The 21,498-nt window shown below is 36.5% G+C and overlaps 1 protein-coding gene across 1 annotated transcript; it reads right to left on the bottom strand.

The window, feature by feature from the left end:
• Positions 1–1,873: 1,873 nt before the first annotated feature.
• LOC126823716 (uncharacterized) lies at positions 1,874–18,144 on the bottom strand. Its single transcript, XM_050552684.2, has 4 exons — positions 17,783–18,144; positions 10,171–10,318; positions 6,466–6,597; positions 1,874–2,000 (listed from the first exon to the last, which is right to left on the bottom strand). The coding sequence occupies exons 1-4, from the start codon at positions 17,835–17,837 to the stop codon at positions 1,874–1,876; spliced, it is 462 nt and encodes a 153-aa protein (XP_050408641.1). The 5' UTR covers positions 17,838–18,144.
• Between the last annotated feature and the right edge of the window lie 3,354 nt (positions 18,145–21,498).

The raw sequence follows: 21,498 nt of genomic DNA, 5'->3' as shown, positions 1-21,498 counted from the left end.
TTTAATATAAGATACATACCAACATGAATTCCACTCTTAGAGTAAACACGAGACATCCTTTTATTTATTTCATTTTCTCTGCCCTGGTCACCTTTCGTATATCGATTTTGCTGACTTTTAGGTGATTTGAAATTACATTCTGCAAGGTTTTAGTGAGTATTCATGATTTATGAGAGGAAAGATAACACAGTTAAGAGGTTGATTGCGTTGAAATTTAAGGCAGATAGTTTGACCAAGAGGTTTACTCATGTTTCTTCATCTGTGGTGGAAAGCGTTCAACACAACAAAATTTTGGGAAAGTTTAAAGCTGGTCAAAGAGACGTGAATCATCATTAAAGCCAATTGAGAAATCTATGGAGAACTGGGGCCAAATACGATACTCATTAACTGGGGTTATCTTCTAGGTTTTGCCTCTTCCTCACACAATCTATGTATATTACGACCCAATATGTCTACATGTCTTATCTATTATAACAAAAGCTGTAGAACAAAGTCAAGTATTAGAGGTAGACATAGCACTGCAATTTTAAAGACACTATTTTGTACAACAGATATTTAATTACTGATTTTGTAATCAAACAATAAAAATAATATTCATAAAATATTAATAGCACAGTGCCAAGTAGTACTCAGGTGCGTGTCTAGAGGGAGGGTCAGGGGAACCCTGACAATCCTGTGTTCGCGGACCCGGACAATATTTTTGTCCTTCATTCATTGAATTAACGTGCGAAGCAATGCCACCGTTTTGACCCTGCCTCACTCTAATCCTAAATATGTTCGCACCTAAATGAGTAGAAATATTGTCCCAGAGCTTCAGATTTTTATGAAATTATTGGGTAATCCCTCAAATCTAACGCCGACCCCCCTCAAATTCCTTGACACGCCCCTGGTACTAAACGAAAAACAACACCATGTTAATGTTAAATATAATGTAAATCACGAAATATTAAACAGATTAAAATACATTCTACGATATAGGTTTACATGAACACGAATTTGAGAATGGACGGAATATGCAGCAGTTTAGTTGGCGTATATAAATTATATAACACAACTGTAGATAACTTAGAGAATTTATGTACGAAAAAAATCCTGATTTAATGCCAAAGATGTTCTGTGATACCCAATATCATTCTGTTCTCAACCATCCCTCGCTAACACCCCGTTTTACTAAAGGCTTACAGATTTCCGTGCACGTAACCTTACTGCACCAACTAAAAGGAATATCTTTTGACCCACACGCTCTCACATAAAAGTAAATACCGGTAATAGAAAGTTTATTTATTAAAAATCTGTTTATAAGAGAAGGGCAAATGAATAGTCTTTTTCCGAAGACCATCTGATGGTTTATGAGAAATTGGACCAAACCGCTGGGCGTATAAAGGAAATGTGCTTTTTTGGGGGAGCCATCTTTATAAGGTTTTAGTGTTAGCGAGAGATTATGGGTTTCTATACCCCCACCCCCTCCTCCCCTTCCCCACACCTGTGTCAGCAAATTTTGAATTTAGCGAACAAGTTTCTGATAGAAAATAAGTTCGATTATAACAAAATATAAACATCTTAATGTAAACCAGATATAAACGAGGTTGTGCTTTTTTTTTATGTTAAATTGAGCTATGTACAGCTGGCCTTGAAAATTTATGCGGTCATATTATCAAATGACACAAATCATCGTTAAAGGTCAGAATCCCAACTAAAAATGTATATCGGATGGCCCGTTAAGTTATGCAGCTGAAATTTGTTCGATTTATGCGGAACCAGTGTTCATTTAGTTAAAACATCTTACTATTCTGTGGAATGGTTACTTAGTAATGCAGTTTTAAAGTTTATTCAGTTAGTTTTTGGCCACCCGATATATTTATATTGTATTGGTTTAATTTTTCACTGCATTTTGATCATAAACGAAGTTGTTAGATTCTTTATAGTTTGGTTTATAATCCCTCTGATCTGTTTCTGTTACCTCATTATCAACTAATGTTGCCTTCTTTTTCGCTTTACCCCTGAAAAATATTGGTTCAAAGTAACATAAGCCCATGATCTATTCAAGACCCAATATTCCAGACTAAACGGCAAATATCGACCTCCAGACCATACACAAAACAACTGCCCAAGTTGACTTAATATGAGTGGGTAGGGTGCAATGATAAATTCTTCGTCTGTGAGAAAATGTCCACATTTACTTGATCTTGAGTACCAGCGAAGTAACGTTTCTACAAAATGCGGTTAAAAGCCATCAAGTGTTTTAAATCAAAGAGGTTGAAAATGTATGAATCGTATTCCATTCCATGTTTGTCCAATATTACTCATAAAATGTTACCTGCCGTTGCTAGGATAAACAGTGAAGAGCTGTAACATGGCACCTGTTTGAGTTCTCATATATCAATCAAATTTTAATGACCCATTGATATTTGTCGTTTTTTCTATATTTACATCTTGCGCTAGCCATGTAAGTAATTAATTAAGGTGTAACCTTTTCAATAGGAATCGCTATTTAGAAATTTATTGAAATCCTCGAGAAATCCATTTAGTAAATGTTATGTCTATTGATTTTGTGTCCCCAAGCAAATAGAGCGAAATATTATCCTACTCATACAACCTCAACAACTTTAAAAAAAGAAATCTTATAGATTTGGGCCCTGAGAGAGGTTTAAGGATTTCTGTGTCATAAAATTGTCGGACGAGTCTGAATTTCGAAAGAGTTTCTGCTTTTGATTGTAAAAAATATCCCAACTAGACCTACTATGTAATCAAGCAGTAGTAAGAAGTTTTATTTTAATCCCTCCAAGTGCCCGTGTTATTGTTGTCTCATTGAAGAGCTCATGTAAAAATATACTGTGCCCCCACGCCGAGAAACATCCCGTCACTCTCTCCACACACACGGACATGACTTATATCCAATATACATGTAATGACCATAAATTCTTTTACAAAAATACATTAAATGCAATTTACTTCAACGAAAACCACTTTCTTTAAACTAAATAAAATTAAAATTTCGAATCTTAACAATTTGCACCCATGGTGACAGCTACACAGTCACCGCCAAGCCCCCCTCCCCCACTCCCCCTTTCCCAATATTGTCATCGGACACTTTATAATTATTCATTAATGGCAAACATAATCACGAAATAGATAATGTTGTAAAATTTAAGTTTCGAATATTGACGTTCCCCTCTCAAGGGATAGAGTCAGGTTCTCAAACCAGAAGGTAAACACTTCAAGATTGTTATCAAGCAAAAAACAGACGATGGGATAAAGATTGATGTTAGAGTGATCGATTTCCCTTATTAATCAGAAGAGCACCTTGTTAAACTTTTGTAGCTTTATAAATAAAGCCTATTATAACTCAAGGCAAATAAGAGAGAGAGAGAGAGAGAGAGAGAGAGATGGGTCATTTCGGGACTAACATATGATTCAATTTCATTTCCATAATTGCCCCCCCCCCCGCCCGGGTCCGAGGCCTTGGACTATAACATGCATGTTCTTTAATACAACAATAAGTAGTAGCTTCTGCTTTGCCTGGGATCGGGGGACAATGGTTTAACGCGTGCACATTAGATCATAGGGTCTGTCACTGAGTCAAATGACAAGGAGGAGGATCGCCTGTCCAACCTCGTGATAAGCGAATTATTGAAATAAAATTGAATCATATGTTAGTCCCGAAATGACCCATGAGACCAAGTAAGTGCTCCCGTGAGACATAGTCCCCTCTGGCCCAGTCCTGAAAAATTCTTCCACTACTCTATGGTCTTATATACTATCTTATCGCTATCTGAATGTTTTTAAGGGGCTCAATTCCGTTATGTGATGCATCATTCTTCCACACTTCTATCGTCTTATACTACCTTATCACTATCATATTCGCGGTTATAGTGAATCCCCCCAGTTAGTAGTACCACTAGTAAGTGGGTCGTGGGGCGACAGACTGTACAAATGTTCCGTCAACTCTCACAAAACAGGAGGAACTGACAGGCAGATATTGAGATTATGTCCCATTTCTTATCCTCTCGTTCACAAGAATTTGCCCCCATTGCTGAACTCAAATGCCGGGAAATTAACTAAAATTTTCAGGCCCAGTACCAAATAATTAAAAAAAATCTGTTACATATTAACCTATCTGAAATTCGTTCGCGCCTACGGCACTAGATTCCATTATAACATCATTCTTCCACTCCTCTGTGGTCTTATAAAAAACATAAAAACAGTTGTTGTGCAACACTATTGATCTATAAAATTGTATTTACTATAACAACTAATCAAAACGTGTTTCATCTACATATTGCTGAATGTTTATTGATTGTATGTTTATTGGTTTATGGATTTACAACTGTTGTGTATGACCGATAAAACAGCAACTACAATTACACATCACCAAACCAGAGACGTATTTTTTTAGTTTTTAGAACTGAGTTTCCAAAACACACAATGTTATGATAGTGTTTTTCGGGAGCGGATTGAGTAGCGTTGGGCCCTCGGACCACTTGGATTCCCGCACTCCCACTCATAGATCATTTTTCTCCTCGGATTTAGGCCATTATATTTTTCAGTGGATGGGAAGATGAACTTTATTTATTTGGTTTCTGATCCCTCTTGACCCTCGGACCACGTCCGACGCCCAGCCTGTCCCTGGACTGTTTTTTTTTTTAATATGACAGGAATTTATCCAAATTTATTTTAAGACGATTCAACGAATTCATATTGTGGACAAAAATTTGGTAAAAGATATAATTAAGTCAATAACAATTTCCCTGATGACTGTAAACAACGAATACATTTATTAACACACTTTATAGAAAATAATGTTACGGTCTCGTTCTTACGTACAATGTATTTATAAATTACTTATTTAAGATATATATAATGTGAGCGGTCGTTTGAACCCTGGTAATTGTCTAGTACATTGAAATATTCATGTAAAAGTAACAATTGACGGCTTTATATTATTACACTGAATTGTTGTTTTTTTTTGAAACACCATATACAGTTGAAAGCCTATTACCATTGTAAATGTTACTTGAAATGTGCTTAACCAGTTGATGGACAACAAAATTGTCCTTTAAATCATTTCGGTACCCACTTTGTTTAATTTTATTTCAATAATTCGCTTGCGCGTAGGGGTCTTTAGCAGTGGGAGGAAACCGGAGAACCCGGAGAAAACCCACAAGGTTTGACAATTGACAGGCGACCCTACTCCTTGTCACGTACAACCGGGGAATCGAAACCATGCCAGTTGACTCAATGACAGACCTTATGATTCAACGCGCACGCGCTACCTATTCGGTCACCCTCTCCCACCCCCTGTATATATAAATTGCCCTTTAACACTAATTGGTATAATTTAAGTAGTGTATATTTACTTTCTAGTAGCCACATGGTCTTGGTGAGTAGGGCAATGACCCACTTACCACAAGGTCACAGGTTCGATCCCGTCGCTGGTCGAGAAATTTCTTCGGGATTTTCGAGTCTGATTTCTCCTTTTCAGTAATGCAGAACGGAGAGCCATGACAAGGACAAAGCCTCTGGTAGTCCGGATGGGACGAAAATTCGGGGCTCGCCCGTATACCCATTGTTGTAGGTGTAAAAGAACCATTAAATTCGATGAGGACTACGAGCGCTGGCTGAAAAGTTCTAAGCCTGTCTGTGAAAGACCTGTACAAAGTCGATAGTTTCCATTTATTTTTCTACATTGTCCACTTCGATGTGTATACAATTTTGCCGACGATGTTGCAAGGCCTGGATGCCGGTCAAGAAAATTTTTTCTTCAGCCACCTTAAAATAAGTTGTTGACAGCTGACATGACGTCATTATTACTAGAAAAATGACGAGCGGCTAGACCTTTTTTATTTTTGGAAACAGCTCTCATTCATGGTTACAAATCCGGCCAAAAAATTATCATGAGCTGCTTCAAAACGGCACAGATTGTCACGGGGCGTCAGGAATCTGACACGTTTCTTATCCACGGTCAAGAGATTTGGCACCAATCTTGCAGAAACTTTGGTCATTCCTAACTCGTTGGCTTCCTGTAAGGGTACCCGAATGTTGAATGTGGTCTAGTTATGCGTTAATCAAGTCTTTCAATACCGTTGTTTGGATTATTATGACAGCCATTATATTGGAATTATTTCGTACGACGTTATTATTCTATATAATATGAGGTTATTATCCTACATATAGTGAGAGGTTACCATTCTGAATTATAACACGGTTATGTTTATTCTTTACTCTAAAGTCATTTACAGCAGAGATATCAGTTTTTAATTTGTTTTATTATGTGAGATTACCCACTCCTCGTTTATGCTGAAATAAGTAAAACCTCGTCAACAAATTCTCCGTAAAACACAGACTATCGGTTACGCCCTTAATCGTTCTTAACCCCTGATTTATTTCAATGGGTTTTACTTTTTTCTAGTATAAACCCGGAGTCTTGCCTCATCTATTACAATTAGCACAAGTTGATATACTTACTCCTTTGTATATTTATAGAAGATCCATCTTTCTGATTTACATAGATTAAAGTCTTTTCTCAGGCAAATGCCAATTATTATTAAGAGAACCACGAAGCCTGACACGCAACCCCACAACTGTAGCTGTTCTCTCCTGAAATGAAAGATACATTTATAATCTTTCATTTATAGTAAACAACGGCATAGGTGCATTAGAAATACAGATACAGAAATTATGAGAGGTTTCCAATCAGAGGGAATGACAATGATCGACTTCTAATTATCGGAGTAAATCTAAGCAACTTCGATTTTAAAAAACGGTTCTACCCAGTTGGTGCTCACGGGCACCCCATGGGGTCTAAACACCTCATTCCGACGTGGTTTCCCCTTGTCAGTGGTGCAGAACGGAAGGCCTGACAAGGACAGCTGCCTAGTCCTTCGGATGATACGAAAAACCGAGGTCCCGTGTATACATTGGAATGCACGTAAAAGATCCCTTGGCAGTTGGAATTCGATATAAGAGTAGGCGATAGTGCCGCTGTCCGGGCAAAATTTCCCTCATAGCACACTGTATGGCGTATGCTCGTCTTCATTAGCCCAGTTTAGGAGCAGAACAGTAGGACGTTAAACCCCATTTCATTTCATTTCATTTCTAAACACCTCACGCGTTCACTCTTCACTTGTCAAGTCTCCACGAACTGGGCGGATGACACGCGACAGGGGTATATACTTTGGAACATTCCTAACTCATTATTTTTTTACGCCCTTGGCCGTTGAAAAAAACCACTTAGGTTATTCAGCTTTCAGCCGTTCTTGACCGGCACCCCCGTTCATGATTGCACCTTGATGAAGCTCACTTGAAACCATGGGGTTGTTCTGGACGGAGCACAATAGACATACAATCATCGCATTATCTCTCCATGTATTGTTTCCATAATACATGTATATACATTTTAAAACATAAAAGGTAATGAAAAATAATGAAATGCTAGAAGATGTTCTTTTTTTGTCTATTAGAGGAGTCGATCAGTCGGTCACCATTTGCTCTGCATACAATAATGATCAAAAACAACATTCAGTAATCCTTTGCTCTATTTCCTTCTTCCTTCTTCACAGGTTGCGTGATGAAGGGCATTTTTCAGCAACATGGGGATAAATAAATCATTTAAATCTGGTGCGTTGCCTTTAAATTTCCAGATGGTATAATGATTTGGGACTCTCTTATATAAGGTCAATCAGATACCAAATGTTGGGCTCAAATCACGAGACTTTTCGACACAATTTGAGTCATATGTCGACAGTCGACGGCAAACCCCATCCCAGAACATTATTACATTATCGGGCGATAATTAGTATTTTTTGTGACGCATAGCAAAAGCTTTTAGAAATGGTCATTTTAAATTTTTGGAGGTTTTTTTTTGTGTCTGGCTGATTTATCCTGTGTATGACATTGACTCATATGTCAGTGATGTAGAACGTTGGGCTTGGCAATAAAAAAAAGGGTACTCTTGACAGTTCCAAAGATTTTTCTATTGGCACATTGCATTAGACCGGTTGGCGCAGAAAAGTAGGACGTTCAACCCCATTTCGTTTCCATTTCATGAAATATCAATTCCCATTAATTTGAGAAGCGGTTCGATCTGCTATTTTGATAAACACTATACAGTGTACGCTAACAACTCATATTTCTGTTGACTATAAAATATATTTTCCCGTATGTCATTATAACCTTTACAATTTGGTTTTATATCATCGATGTCAGACTTTATTCCCCCTAAGGTATTATTTATGTTTAGTATTTCCTTGCTTTGAATTGAAGTTATATCAGTTTTTTTTTGAATGACATGGTCACCCAGGAGACAAGTTACGCAATACAAAGAGATCGGATAATGGAATCTATACCAGAACTGTCTTTGTATCACCAAACACAAACATTAATCAAGCAGCAATAATATAGCTAGCTATTCAGTGTTGGGAGTCGGAACGACTGTGACATTATCTTAAGCTAATCAACATGGAAATCATATATAGATCAATAAATATACCATGTTATTTTCTCTATATAATTATTAATTCGGGAGAAAAGAAAAATTAATGGACATGTATTGACCCTCCTAGCTCACAAAAAGAAAACAAAGAAAGAAAATAGAGCCAATCTATTAAAAATATCTCCAATTTTAAAAAATGAAATTGCCTCCAGGCGTGCGTGTTTCCCGTTACTTTCCGTTTCAAAGACTTTTCTGCCACCCGTTTCCATCGCAACAATATACCGTTAGATAAGTCACTGTGCACGTTTCCTGTAATGACTCTATAAGCACCATTAACTAAGTTGAAAATCTAGTAGTGTTTTTATCTGAGCTTATAAAACAGTGATTAACAATTTCCTGTTTAGAAAAATGACTACTTCACGTCGTGTCCTGGTCGAAATCAGATGTCAAATACGTTTCGTTTATATTTTATAAGGTATCACAATTACGCTTCGTTTATACTTTATAATGTACCACAATATTAGGTTTCGATTCATTTTATTTTTTTTAAATTACGCCACAACTACGTTTCGTTTTATAATTTCTTTGTATGTACCACAATAAAATGATTCATTTTATTTTTATAATGTTTCGCAATTACTTTCGGTTTTATTTTTTTATAATATACCTCACATTTCGTTTTATTCTTTATAATATACCACTTTACGTTTTATTTTTTATAATATTTTATAATTATTTCGTTTTACTTTTTATAATATGTCACAATTATTTCGTTTTATCACAATAACGTTTCGTTTGCATTATAATATTGTATCACAATGCAGAGTAAAAATCTGAAAAGATAAATGAAAAGAAATGGCAATCTAATTCAACTGACTAAATCCATGCGAATATCAAGCAATATTCGAATAGTATTCAAATAGTTGCTATAACAAAACGAATACGTATTATTTCTCCAGCATCTATAATAACAACATACATTTATTTCAGACATGTTAAATATTCTAATGGGTCCACGTTGGCTCAGTGCAGGACGTTGGCTCGCTCTGGAGGTCCCGCGCTCGATTCCTGCATTGGCCGAGAAAGCCCAGTAGTTCCCCCTTGTCAGTGATGTAGGACGGAGGGCCTGACAAGCGACAACTTATAGTCGTTCGGAAGGGACGAACAACCGAGTCCCGCGTACACATTGGCGTGCACGTAAAAGAACCCCCGACAGTTGGAATTTGAAAGAAGAGTAGGCTGTAGCCCATTGGACAAAATTTCCCTGAATTTATAGCACACTGCATGGCGCATGGCCGTCTTCAGTAGCCCAGTAGGTGGAGAAAAGTAGGACGTGAAACCTCGTTTCATTTCATTTTCCTATCGGTCACTTTTGGCAATACTTTAGACCATATTGACGAAAAAACGCTAATGTGGGTGATTAGTATACCGGAAGAAACTTCCTAAAACTAGATAAAATTTGGCCAATTTAGGGAAATCTTAAAGGGAAAATTGGGTATTTAAGTTTACTTTTGAATGGCATCACATTTAACTGACAAGTAGTTAATAATATTAAAGACAAACTAAGAGAGAGAGAGAGAGAGAGAGAGAGAGAGAGAGGGGAGTAACGTCCACTCAACACAAACTAGGTCATTTCGGGACTAACACATGATTCAATTTCTATTTCAATAGTTCGCTTGCGCGTAGGGGCCTTTAGCAGTTGGGGGGAAACCGAAGGACCCCGTTTTAACAATACTTACAAAGCGGTTTCAGATGCTGGTTCACAACACACAAATTCTTCATCCTTCTCACAACATTCTGTCTTTCCCGAATCCTCGCACATATAGACATTTCCTTCCCTATCACCATATACCTCATTTTTGAAACATTTCTTTCCAGCTAATATCTCTGCAAATATATTTAGAATTTCATGAATTATAGAAATAAATTAAAATGACCAGACCTCTTGATTTGGGTCCAAAATAACATGGTCGATTTCACCTTTTATGTGTTGATTTGTTTTATGGGATGAATCAGCGTTGAGATATACCCGAATGTCTGTTCCACTGTCGACACGGTAAGCCAAAAATGAAACCAGGTTTAGTACAGAAGCCAACTTCTAACACAAAAAGTTCATCAAATAGTCCTTGCCTCAACACATTAGATCAACCCAGTTTAATACTTTATTTTCACCTGTATAAAACAGGCAATAGCTCATGTGTGCTTGTTAAAAAAGAAAAAAAATCCGGTTTGATGTCGTTTGGGCATAAAGTTATACCGGGCATGTTTACTTTGGATTGTATATATGCATATGTGTGAAACAAATAAGTCAAGCCATCGCTAAAATATAACTATTTCATTTGTCATGTTACTAGTTACCGGTGGTGTGTGCAGGATTTCAGAAAGGATGGGTGTCGGCTGGTGGGCACAAGATGATAAAATTAATTAAAATATTAAACGGATTATAGAGGATGTCCCCTGCACCACCAAACAGATTAATAACCAACCATCTATACATCATTAATTTGATTAGCAGGGCTATCAAGGGGAACCCACACTGGAAAATCTTTCTCGGCTAACACCAGCAGCGAACCAGAGACCTCCTGGTCAATGTACCAGCGACTTACCCATTTAGCCACCTCATCTCCCGTTTCTGTATAAAAATCTAAAAGTATGACTATTGAATATTTTCGTTTTTTTTATTTCTGAGAAGCGTTTTACAATTTTTTCCCTGTGTCGAATAGACATCGATCTTTTTCTATGGCCATTTTCTGAGCAAATATCACCAAAAATGTCTATATGTTGATTTATCACAGAAAAACTAAAAACAAGGTAAGCGGAAAAAGCTTTTGTAATTAATGAATCAATATTTTTTTTTCTTATAGTTACTCATTGATTTTCTGTAGTCTTTATGTGTTTTCTCCATCCAGTGTTTACATTTTTATCAAATATTTATACTAATGAATACGGGCATAACAACACTCTTAAAACTATGGCGTACTAATTACTCTATTCATTGAAATTGCTAAAAGAAAACAACAAATATTTAAAATTTATGGTCACGGGTTATGGTTTATACTTTTTTCAAAATGTCAAAGTCAACATTTTATTTATTTGAATTGATTCAGATCCAGAAAAACACAAGTACAGTCTACAAAATTAAAAAAAAAACAACCCCCCCCCCAAAAAAAACCAGCGGTTGCCAGGCAAGATACGTCCACATTTTGCAAGGGATGGATAGAGAACAAGCTAAAAACAAATGCGATTTTTCGTACAATTTATTAATCAGGAGCCATAATCCAGAATGTTATTGTCTGAAATGCGCAAATATCGAAAGAGGCTGAGATCTTTGGGATATAAAGATATATATTTAAGTTTCATCAAAATCGGACCTTCGTATTACATACTTTTACACATTTTGCGTACAAAGAGCGGCCATTTTGTCGGGAAGTTCGTTTCCATTTTCCCCATCATTATGGTGGAATAGTGATAGATTTAAATAGTTTTTAAAATCGGATAAAAATCGGGGGCCGTAATCCAGGAAGTTACGGTCTGATATGCGCAAATAGCGAAAGCAACCAAGATCTTTGGGACATAAACATATTTTAAGCTTCATCAAAATCGGATAACAATTGTGACTTCTATAGAGGGCCCACCACCTTGCTTGGTGTGACATACTTTTACACTATTTGCGTACAAGAAGCCGCGATTTTGTCAACCGTCATTAGGGTGTAACGGTGATAACGGTAATCGGATAACAATTGTGACTTCTATAGAGGGCCGACAACCTTGCTTGGTGTGACATACTTGCGTACAAGAAGCCGCCATTTTGTCAACCGTCATTAGGGTGTAACGGTGATAAATTTAAACGATTTTTTAAATTGGATAATTGATATACCATATTTTTTATACTATTTGCATACGAGGGGCGGCTATTTTGTCAGGCAGTTTTGGTTCGATTTTCACGAACTGTGGATTATAAACATGCATTTCAAGTTTCATCAAAATCAGATGAGAATTGTGACCTCTAGAAAATCCACAAGCCAAAAAACGTGATATTTCCTACAACCAGGAGCCATAATCCATGAAGTTATGGTCCAATACATTGCAATATCGAAAGGAACCAAGATCTTTGCGAGACAGACCTATATTTCAAGTTTCGTCAAAATCTGATACAAACTATGACCTGCAGAGTGTCCACAAACAAATTGTGGACCGGATGGACAGGGGCGACGACAATATACGTCCACATGAAAATGTGGGTGTATAAAAATTATTACGTCCTAGACATATGCCAACTTGTGAGTTTAGGGATTGACAGCAGTCTAGTGGAGGACTACATAATAATAATAATGAAGGTGCGCTCTGAAATTAGAAGTCGACGAAGTTGACGAACATTGTTTAAATTTAAACTCACGTGAGCGCTCACAAAACTCGGATAACAAGTGTTGCTTAGTTTCATTTAGGGTCTCTTCCATTGTGCATGCTCGTCTTCATTAGCCCGGATGGAGCATAAAAGTAGGAAGTTAAAGGGAGTATGACTCTATTGTAATTTCTAATCAATTATGTTCGGTGAAATACGTGAACGGCAGTCGCTTACGTCTGCTTAGTGCATTCTACACGTTTTTTTTAAATTATTATTTTTGTCATGTCAGCCTTTACTAATTGCTTCCACATTGCGTTGTAAGATATGTTTTATTTGTTCATTACAAAATGGCACCCGAAACCATAAGGTACACGACTCGTGTACTGATTATAAATGGTTAATTGTTTCTTAAATATTGGATATTAGGATCCTATAGTTTTACGACAAGATAACAACATCAATATTGATAGAAATTGATCAATATTGAATTCTAATTCATGTTTTTAATTTCGAATATTATGTAAAATACTGAGATAGAGACTTAGCTCCTTTAAACCACATCTCATTTTATTTCCTATACCTATATAACCACACATTCTTCTTTACAAAACGTCTTTTTTTTCTTCTAATATTTATGGCTTTTATTTTCGTTACCCATGTTTGTTTACTATATGTCTACTTAGATACCACACAGGGTACTTGCTTTAGGCGCATTTAAAATAAGAAAATATATCCAATAAGTACTGATAGCTTAAAAGGTTTAGAAGTTAGATTCTTTTCTTCTCCAACAATAGAAACAGAATGGGCTCTTTAACCACAGGCTAAAAGATTTAACATTGAAAGTTTATTGATTTAATGTTTTCGATTGAATTCTGTTGACAAGTTTAAAAAAAACAAAACAATCTATTATTTTATGACATCATTAAACTAAAAATCTATATTATTCATCATTCAGATCGCCAGTCGATTTTAAAACCAAGAGAAAAATCTAGTTCGTTGATTTCATAAACAACATGAAAGTATGTTTATGGTTACTAATGGATCGGTTATTTTTAAACTGTATTATATTAAAAGAACAAATTATGCTGGTCGAATGATGTTTGTTAACGAGAAAACGTGGACATAATCATACTAATAGATGGTTATAGCAAGAAAACAATAAATTGTATATAGAAAAATAACAAGTGTGTCTCTCTTTATACTTTACCGGTCAATAAATTGCTGCAAAATAATATACGCAATGAAATGGAACAAGGCTTAACTTCCTACTGTTCTGCTCCATCCCACCTAATCAAGAGGGACACACGCCATCCAGCGTGCTAGGGGGGGAATTTCTCTCTATTTCGAATTCCAACTGTCCAGGGAACTAGTACGTTTACGCCTATGTTAGCACGGGACCTCGGCTTTCCAGCCAGATCCTCCGTCCTGCACCACTGACATGGGGAAACCATGCTGGAATATCCCGAGGAATCTTCTAGTCCAACACCGGGGCCGAACCCGGACCACCTAGTTATACTAAGCCACCACCTTACTAACCGAGTCACCGCGGCTCCATCTGAATTTTGAAAGATTATATGAAGTATATTCAGTAATCTATCAAAGTGACAATAATCTTTTAAAGGCATTTAGTAACCGGATAGAGCAATGCACAAAAACACATATATACTTACGGAAAAAACTTCTACTTATTTATTTTGTTGTCATAGTTTTTTTCTGTTCTGTATATATTGGCCTCATAATTTTTGTATTACTGTATTAGCTTGATAACGTTGAGAGAATACCCTTCAAAATGTCGCACAAATAAATAAGTAGCTGTTATTTACTTATAACAAGATGTCTAAAATGTCAAAGATGTGGCGTTTAAGTGGTATTGCTACTCTCACAGACTAAAATATTAACCAAACAGTGGGTGTGACACCGCTCCAGGGGGTCGGGCCATGCACTAAAATAAATATGCAAAGATCCAAGATGATCCATTGGGGACACAAGAATATGCCGAGTTACCACGAATAGTGCCATATATTGTAAACTTTTATTAGCTTTATGGGCATCATTCGTGGAGAGCGTGGTGTATTTGTAACTGAATTCGGCATCTTCGTAACTCATTCGTAACTGAATTCCTACAATTCGTAAATGATTCTTTCATTTCGTACATTTATCGTAACCCTACCTTGACATGCGGCATATTTTTCACATCGTAAATCTTTCGTAAACTATTCGTAACTGCTTCATAGCTACTTCCGATGTTTACGATCTTGTTGATTTTTTTGCCGAATCGCCACGAATTTTGATTTGCCACTATTCGTGAAAGCGGGTTGCCACTATTCGTGAAAGCCGGGCATTATAAAAATGCAATTCTAACCAATTCACAATGATCACGCGTGGATCGTCAGACATTCGTATAGTAAGATTGATTGAATTTTTGCGCTTTAAATTAATAATAGCATTATATTATATCTTCACTAATTATTGGGTTCATATACATGAATTGTCGAGAAGTCATATCTCATGCACTCAAATTGAATGATAGGTTTATATATAAATATGTAGCAGAAGAGAGTATGCGTCACACGTCGGCTGTGGGGAGTTTCTATGCGTCTGGGCGTGCCACATCTAACCAGCGACGCATAGCACTAGGCGTATCACTACATATAATAGCATAGTATGACTGGATTACCACCAAAAACAAATTCCAGTTTAGTAATCATTTTCCAAATATTGGCCCATGCAGGACCCATTTTGAAAAAAAAAAAGAATAATCAAAATATTTTCAGACTGCCATGAAAGATATCATTCATTAAGATTAAGCTGCATGTACGCAGTTAAATTTTAAAATTAGATATTTGAAATCATGGATCTTAAGTTATCTGGGTTGGTCATATTAGATGAGACAGACCTTTCCATCCATCGCTGATGTGTTGGTGCGTTGTTTTGTGTTTGGAATTATTACATAGGTGTCGTACTTAAAATGACTTGGCCTATTCGATTAATCAAGTTTAGATTTTAGGTCTAGAAAAGCCACCGTTGAGACAAAGATGTCTGTGTGTTCCACAATGTCACAATTAAACCGAAGGCGTACAAATTGGGTGATTTAATTGTATATATATTATGGACTAAATACATATTCAAACTAATTAATTTGTCATAATTTTGCACTTTAAAACGTCGATCGTTACTACGTCTTCCCGCCCGAATGTCTTTTTTTATTTCCTTGGCATTTGCTCAAAACGTTGATCGTAACTACGTCTTCACTGTCACGTTGGTCATAATTTTCCTTTGCAGACTAAAAAAAAAGTCCCATTTAGAACTTAATTTTCTGTCGAAGCCTTAGAAATTTGCGTCTGAAATGCCTCTAGACAATTTAAATGTTACAAAGAGTAGTTATTATTTTTTTAAAAATATATCTTAAACTGACAATTACAAATTTAAAAGTCGCCACTTTGTTAATTAGTTTTGTAGATGTGTTAGCTTTGTGAGCGGTTGATTTTGGATTGCCAATGGTTCTTATAAGTAACCCCAAATCCGCTGTACTCTACTCACAGGGAGTCCCTGGCTCACATATATAAATGGGTTCCCTGTCCAGTCTGCGATATCACCCTATGTGGAACCTGACGTTAAGCCTCAAGGAACGAACAAACGAACCAGCCTCACTCCCTCCCAAATATAATATTGTTGATTAGTACATTTTAATCAGAATTAGTTGTGGCTTGAAATGTGCAAATATCAAAAAGGACTCAGATCTTTGGGATATAAAGATATGTTTTAAGTTTCATCAAAATCGGATAAAACTTATGACGTCTAGGGGTCCACAACCTTCGTATTACACACTTCTACACAATTTGCGTACAAAGAGCGGCGATTTTGTCGGGCAGTTTCATTTCGATTTTCCCGAAATTCGAATTCAACCTTCAATATGGTGGAATGGTGATGTATTTAAACGGTTTTTAAAATCGGAAAAAAATTGTGACCTCTAGAGAATCCGCAAGCTAAAAGTGCGATTTTTCGAACAATCAGGGGCCATAATCCAGGAAATTAAGTTCGGGTATCCGCGATTATCAAAAGGAACCAACATCTTAGTGTGTAACGGTGATATATTCACACGCTTTTTTAAATCAGATAAAAATTGTGACCTCTACAGGGACCACAAGCTAAAAACGTGATTTTTTTTTCAATCTAGGGCCATAATTCAGGAAGTAAGAAAATCGAAAGAAACCAAGTTATTTGGGTTATAAACATGCAGTTCAAGTTTCATCAAAATCAGATGAAAATTGTGACCTCTAGAGGGTCCAAAACCCTGATACACAATATTTTGACACTATTTGCGAACGAGGGGCGGCCATTTTGTCCGTCAGTTTCGGTCCGATTTTTACGAAATTCGAACTCAAACATCTATTGTAGTTAGCAATGATCTCAGTGTTAAAATTATATTTGAAACGTGTTAACCAGTTCTATTACATATGTGATAATGACTGGCGCTAATATTGTCCTTTAACTGCGCTAAAGGAATCAGTAGATATCCGAAAAGTCGGAAAAGTCCATTTCCTGGGTAGTTATAAATGAAATGAAACGGGGTTTAACGTCCTACTGTTCTGCTCCGAACTATGCTAATGAAGACGGCATACGCCATACAGTGTGCTACGCTCGTATGAAGGAAATTTTGCCCAGACAGCGGCACTACGGCCTACTCTTATATCGAATTCCAACTGTCAAGGGATCTTTTACATGCCCTCCGTCCTGCATCACTGACAAGGAAGAACCACGCCGAAAAATCTGGATGAACTTTCTCGGCCAATGCAGGGATTGAACACCCGACCTCCAGACTAGCGAGCCAGCGTCTTACCCACTTAGAAATGATGTACTTATATTTCTAGATTTTGTTTTCTTCTGTATTTTATAATTCTACCGGGACCCCTAAACCTTATTCTATAAGCCCCTCTATAGCATTAAATAAACCAAAACGCACACCCTGCGTCTAAAAAAGACATCACACCGACTGAATGACTTACCTTGAATATAAGAATATAGACACAGACCAAATAATAATACAGTTTTAGATATCATTGTCAGATATCAATTTACATTGGTTTTAAAACATTCCTTATCTGTCACCAATTCTAATACCAAACCTCACAATCACCTCAAAATACCAATCTGTTGTTTTCTTTCCGGTGCTTAGTTTGTCTTTGGAATATTTCAAAACGTCACAACAAGATTTTAATCAACGTAATGGTTATAGATAAAATACCAGAAACAGCGCGATTTAAAACTGACTTTGTATTTGTCTGTAGATTACTCTCAACAGTAGATTCGTTTTAATCATGCATATAATGACATAAAATAATACTGCACAACGTCTATTGTAGCCATCGTTCGCTTAATGAAATGATTGACAGGTACAGACGACAGTCATGGCCAATATAACCTGTTACGGCACAGAACGACCGGTATCGATCGATTAATCCCTACCTTGAAATAGAACGACACAGGTTTCAAACCAGTTTGAAATAGATAAAGTATTGCATAAAGACTTTATTGTAACTATAGACTTCTTTAATTTGGGTAAACATAAAGATGTCGATTAAAAGCATTTTTCAGACAATATCTAATATTTTTCAGGGTTTAATCCAAGCTAAAATGTACTCAAATTGATTATTTAACATTTAATAAAGACATCAACGGTAGATAATCTCCCGGTTTGGATGCGATGAAATGAAATGGGCTTTAACGTCCAACTGTTCTGCTCCGTCTGGGATAATGAAGACGGGCATACTGACCCTCGTCTATGGCTTGACCAAAGAAGTGCGTAAGATCAATTAGTTGATAGGTAGTTGAGTCACCGAGCATTAAACCGCTTTGTTGGTTAGTTATGATTGCATTATCCCTCATGATGTTAAAGACGTGCTTGTAAATATATTTTTTCGAAAATCTAAACAATGATGCTCAAAAGGAAAACTGGTCTGTAATTGCCACATTCAGAAGGGTCGACTTTTTTCAGTATTGAAATAACATTAGCTGATTTCCAGATTATCGGTACAATTTTTGTGAAATGAAATGGGGTTTAACCTCCTACTGTTCTGCTCCTAACCTGGGCTAAGACGGGCATACGCCATACAGTGTGCTATGGGGGGAATTTTGCCCGGGCAGCAACGCTACGGCCTACTCTTATATCGAATTCAAACGGCCAAGGGATCTTTTACGTGCACGCCAATGTGTACACGGGACCTCGGATTTTCGTATCATCCGAACGACTAGACAGCTGTCCTTGCCAGGCCCTCCATCCTGCATCACTGACAAGGGCAAACCACGCCGGAAAATCCGAATGAACTTTCTCGGCCAATGCAGGGATCGAACAACCGACCTCCAGGCTAGCGAGCCAGCGTCTTACGGTACAGTTTTTGTCGAAAGGGAGAGATTCAATAGATTGCATAAGGGGTTACATATTTTAGATGAGATGGATTTTAATAACTTGCCATTTATGTGATCAGGCCCAGTATAGCTTTAGAGGTATCTAATGATAAGATCATGTCTTTAACTTCTTGAGGTGTTAGTGTTAGATTACAGAGTGTGGTTGTGTTCAAGTTTATGAGGCTATGTGCATTGGCTGTGTCAAGTTGTGGCTGGTTGATAAAGAAGTCATTTAAGCAATTTGCCTTGTCCAAGGGGATGGAGAAAATGATTCCATTGTTGATAAGGGGAGGTAATTCGTCATTTTTTATACCTTGCCCTTTCACATAAGAATTGATAAGACGATACAAGTCTTTACTACCAAATGTTGTATTATTATTTATTTTTAGGTCTATTTTTTCATAAAATTTCTGTTTGCATTTTCTTATAAGATTAATATATTCATTTCTAATTGATCAAAAGTATTGCCAATCATATTCTGCATTTGTTTTACAGCTTTTTTGTTCACCTTATTGTTTCGTTTTGCTTAATTATCTAATTTAGAAGATATAAACTTCCTGTTTCACATTTAGAGGGGTGTTATTGAGCAATAGACATGTCCTGAGATCATTAGGGTACGCTTTAGCGTCGCGAGTTCTAATGTAAAATCTCACATTTGTCAATTATTATACTATAAAGATCAGTAGAATACAGCAACGTATCATTCATATATAAAACATTTCATTCAATTAGAATACTGTATAAAGATCAGTAGGATATTGCATGGTGTTAGGTTGTATAGATTATTTCAGTCAATTATTATACTATAAAGCTAGGTAGAATACTGCATAGTACCATTCCCATAGAAAACATTCCAGTCAATTATTATGCTATAAAGTATAAAGATACTATAAAAATAAGTAAAAACCTGCAGAATATTATTCCTATATAAAACATTTCAGTCAATTATTATGCTATAAAGATAAATAAAATACTACATAGTAGTATTTCTATATGAAACAGTTCAGTCAATTATTATACAATAAGGTTAAAGGACAATATTGGTGCCAGTCATTATCACATATGTGATAGAGCTGGTTAAACACATTCCAAATATAATTTTAACAGAGATCATTGCTACGATAGCTGAGTAATACAGGTTTCCTGAATCGGAAGTCACGAACGCCAAAGGAAAACACGAGTCATGTCTCTATATAACTGACTGATGTGACGAGTGATAACAGATACACGGCGGAATTTCTGCTCACTAATAATTCCTTCGAAGACCAACAGTTGTAATACGGGACTGTAAGAGAATACCTGACAATTCAATAAAGTAATTGAATGTCATTAGATAAAAGAACACAAGAAAAATAGAAATAGTCCGTACATTCCCTTGTTTATATTCATTCTATACCTTATAAAAACATGGTAATGCACGGACCTTTTCTTTCATGTTCTCTTATCTAGTGGCAGTCAACTCTTTATATGAATTGTCAGATATCCTCTCACAGTCTCACACAACAACTTTTGGTCTTGGAAGGAATTATTAGTGAGCAGAAATTCGCCCATGTATCTGTTATCACTCGTCACTTCAGTCCGTTATATAGAGGGATGCCTCGTGTTTTCCTTTGGCGTTCGTCACTTCCGATTCAGGAAACCTGTATTACTCAGCTATCGTAGCAATGATCTCTGTGTTAAAATTATATTTGGAACGTGTTTAATTAGTTCTATCACATATGTGATAATGACTGACACCAATATTGTCCTTTAAGTAGAATACTGCATAGTTAAGCAGAATCATAGTATTATTTAAGCATAACATTCCATGCGCTTATACCATAAGTATCAATAGAAGACTGCATTATATCTATATAAACATTTCAGAAGAATATTATATTATAGAGGTAGGTTTTGTCATAAACGTTAGAATATATAATAAAAGTTTAATATATACTGAGCGCCATGGAAAACGCATCACTTAGTTTTTCGTATAACAAAATGATCCTGTAAACATATCTTATTTATTTTGCTTCTTATTGTGAACAATATTCAAATGGGAACACATCAATAACAACACATTTGTACACTTATGGATGTTTAATCTGTAATCAACGGTACAAAGTCAGAGGGGTCAAAACCAAAAGTACGACACAGACGTCAGTAGCGCGTGTGTCCTCCACGGGCTCTTATTCACGCTGTGCAGCGACGTCGCATGGAATTTACCAATGTTTGAAAGAAGGCCTGTTGCAAATTGTTCCATTCTTGAACAAGAGCAGCTTCTAAAGCAGCAATGGTGTGCATCTGTGGTCTCCGATACCTAGACGGCGTCCAATCT

The sequence above is a fragment of the Patella vulgata genome, chromosome 6, assembly GCF_932274485.2.
Source record: "Patella vulgata chromosome 6, xgPatVulg1.2, whole genome shotgun sequence".
In the NCBI taxonomy this organism is placed as follows: Eukaryota; Metazoa; Mollusca; class Gastropoda; family Patellidae; genus Patella; species Patella vulgata.
This window is presented reverse-complemented; position numbering and strand designations above follow the sequence as displayed.

Bases quoted from the DNA above. Each gene is read 5' to 3' on its own strand.
- LOC126823716 (XM_050552684.2), bottom strand. From the start codon at position 17,837: ATGATATCTAAAACTGTATTATTATTTGGTCTGTGTCTATATTCTTAT. The intron at 6,598-10,170 runs GTAAGTATTGTT...CTTTCATTTCAG, and splicing joins CCAGCATCTGAAACCGCTTT to GAGAGAACAGCTACAGTTGT. The intron at 2,001-6,465 runs GTAAGTATATCA...AATATTTTTCAG, and splicing joins TTCTATAAATATACAAAGGA to GGGTAAAGCGAAAAAGAAGG.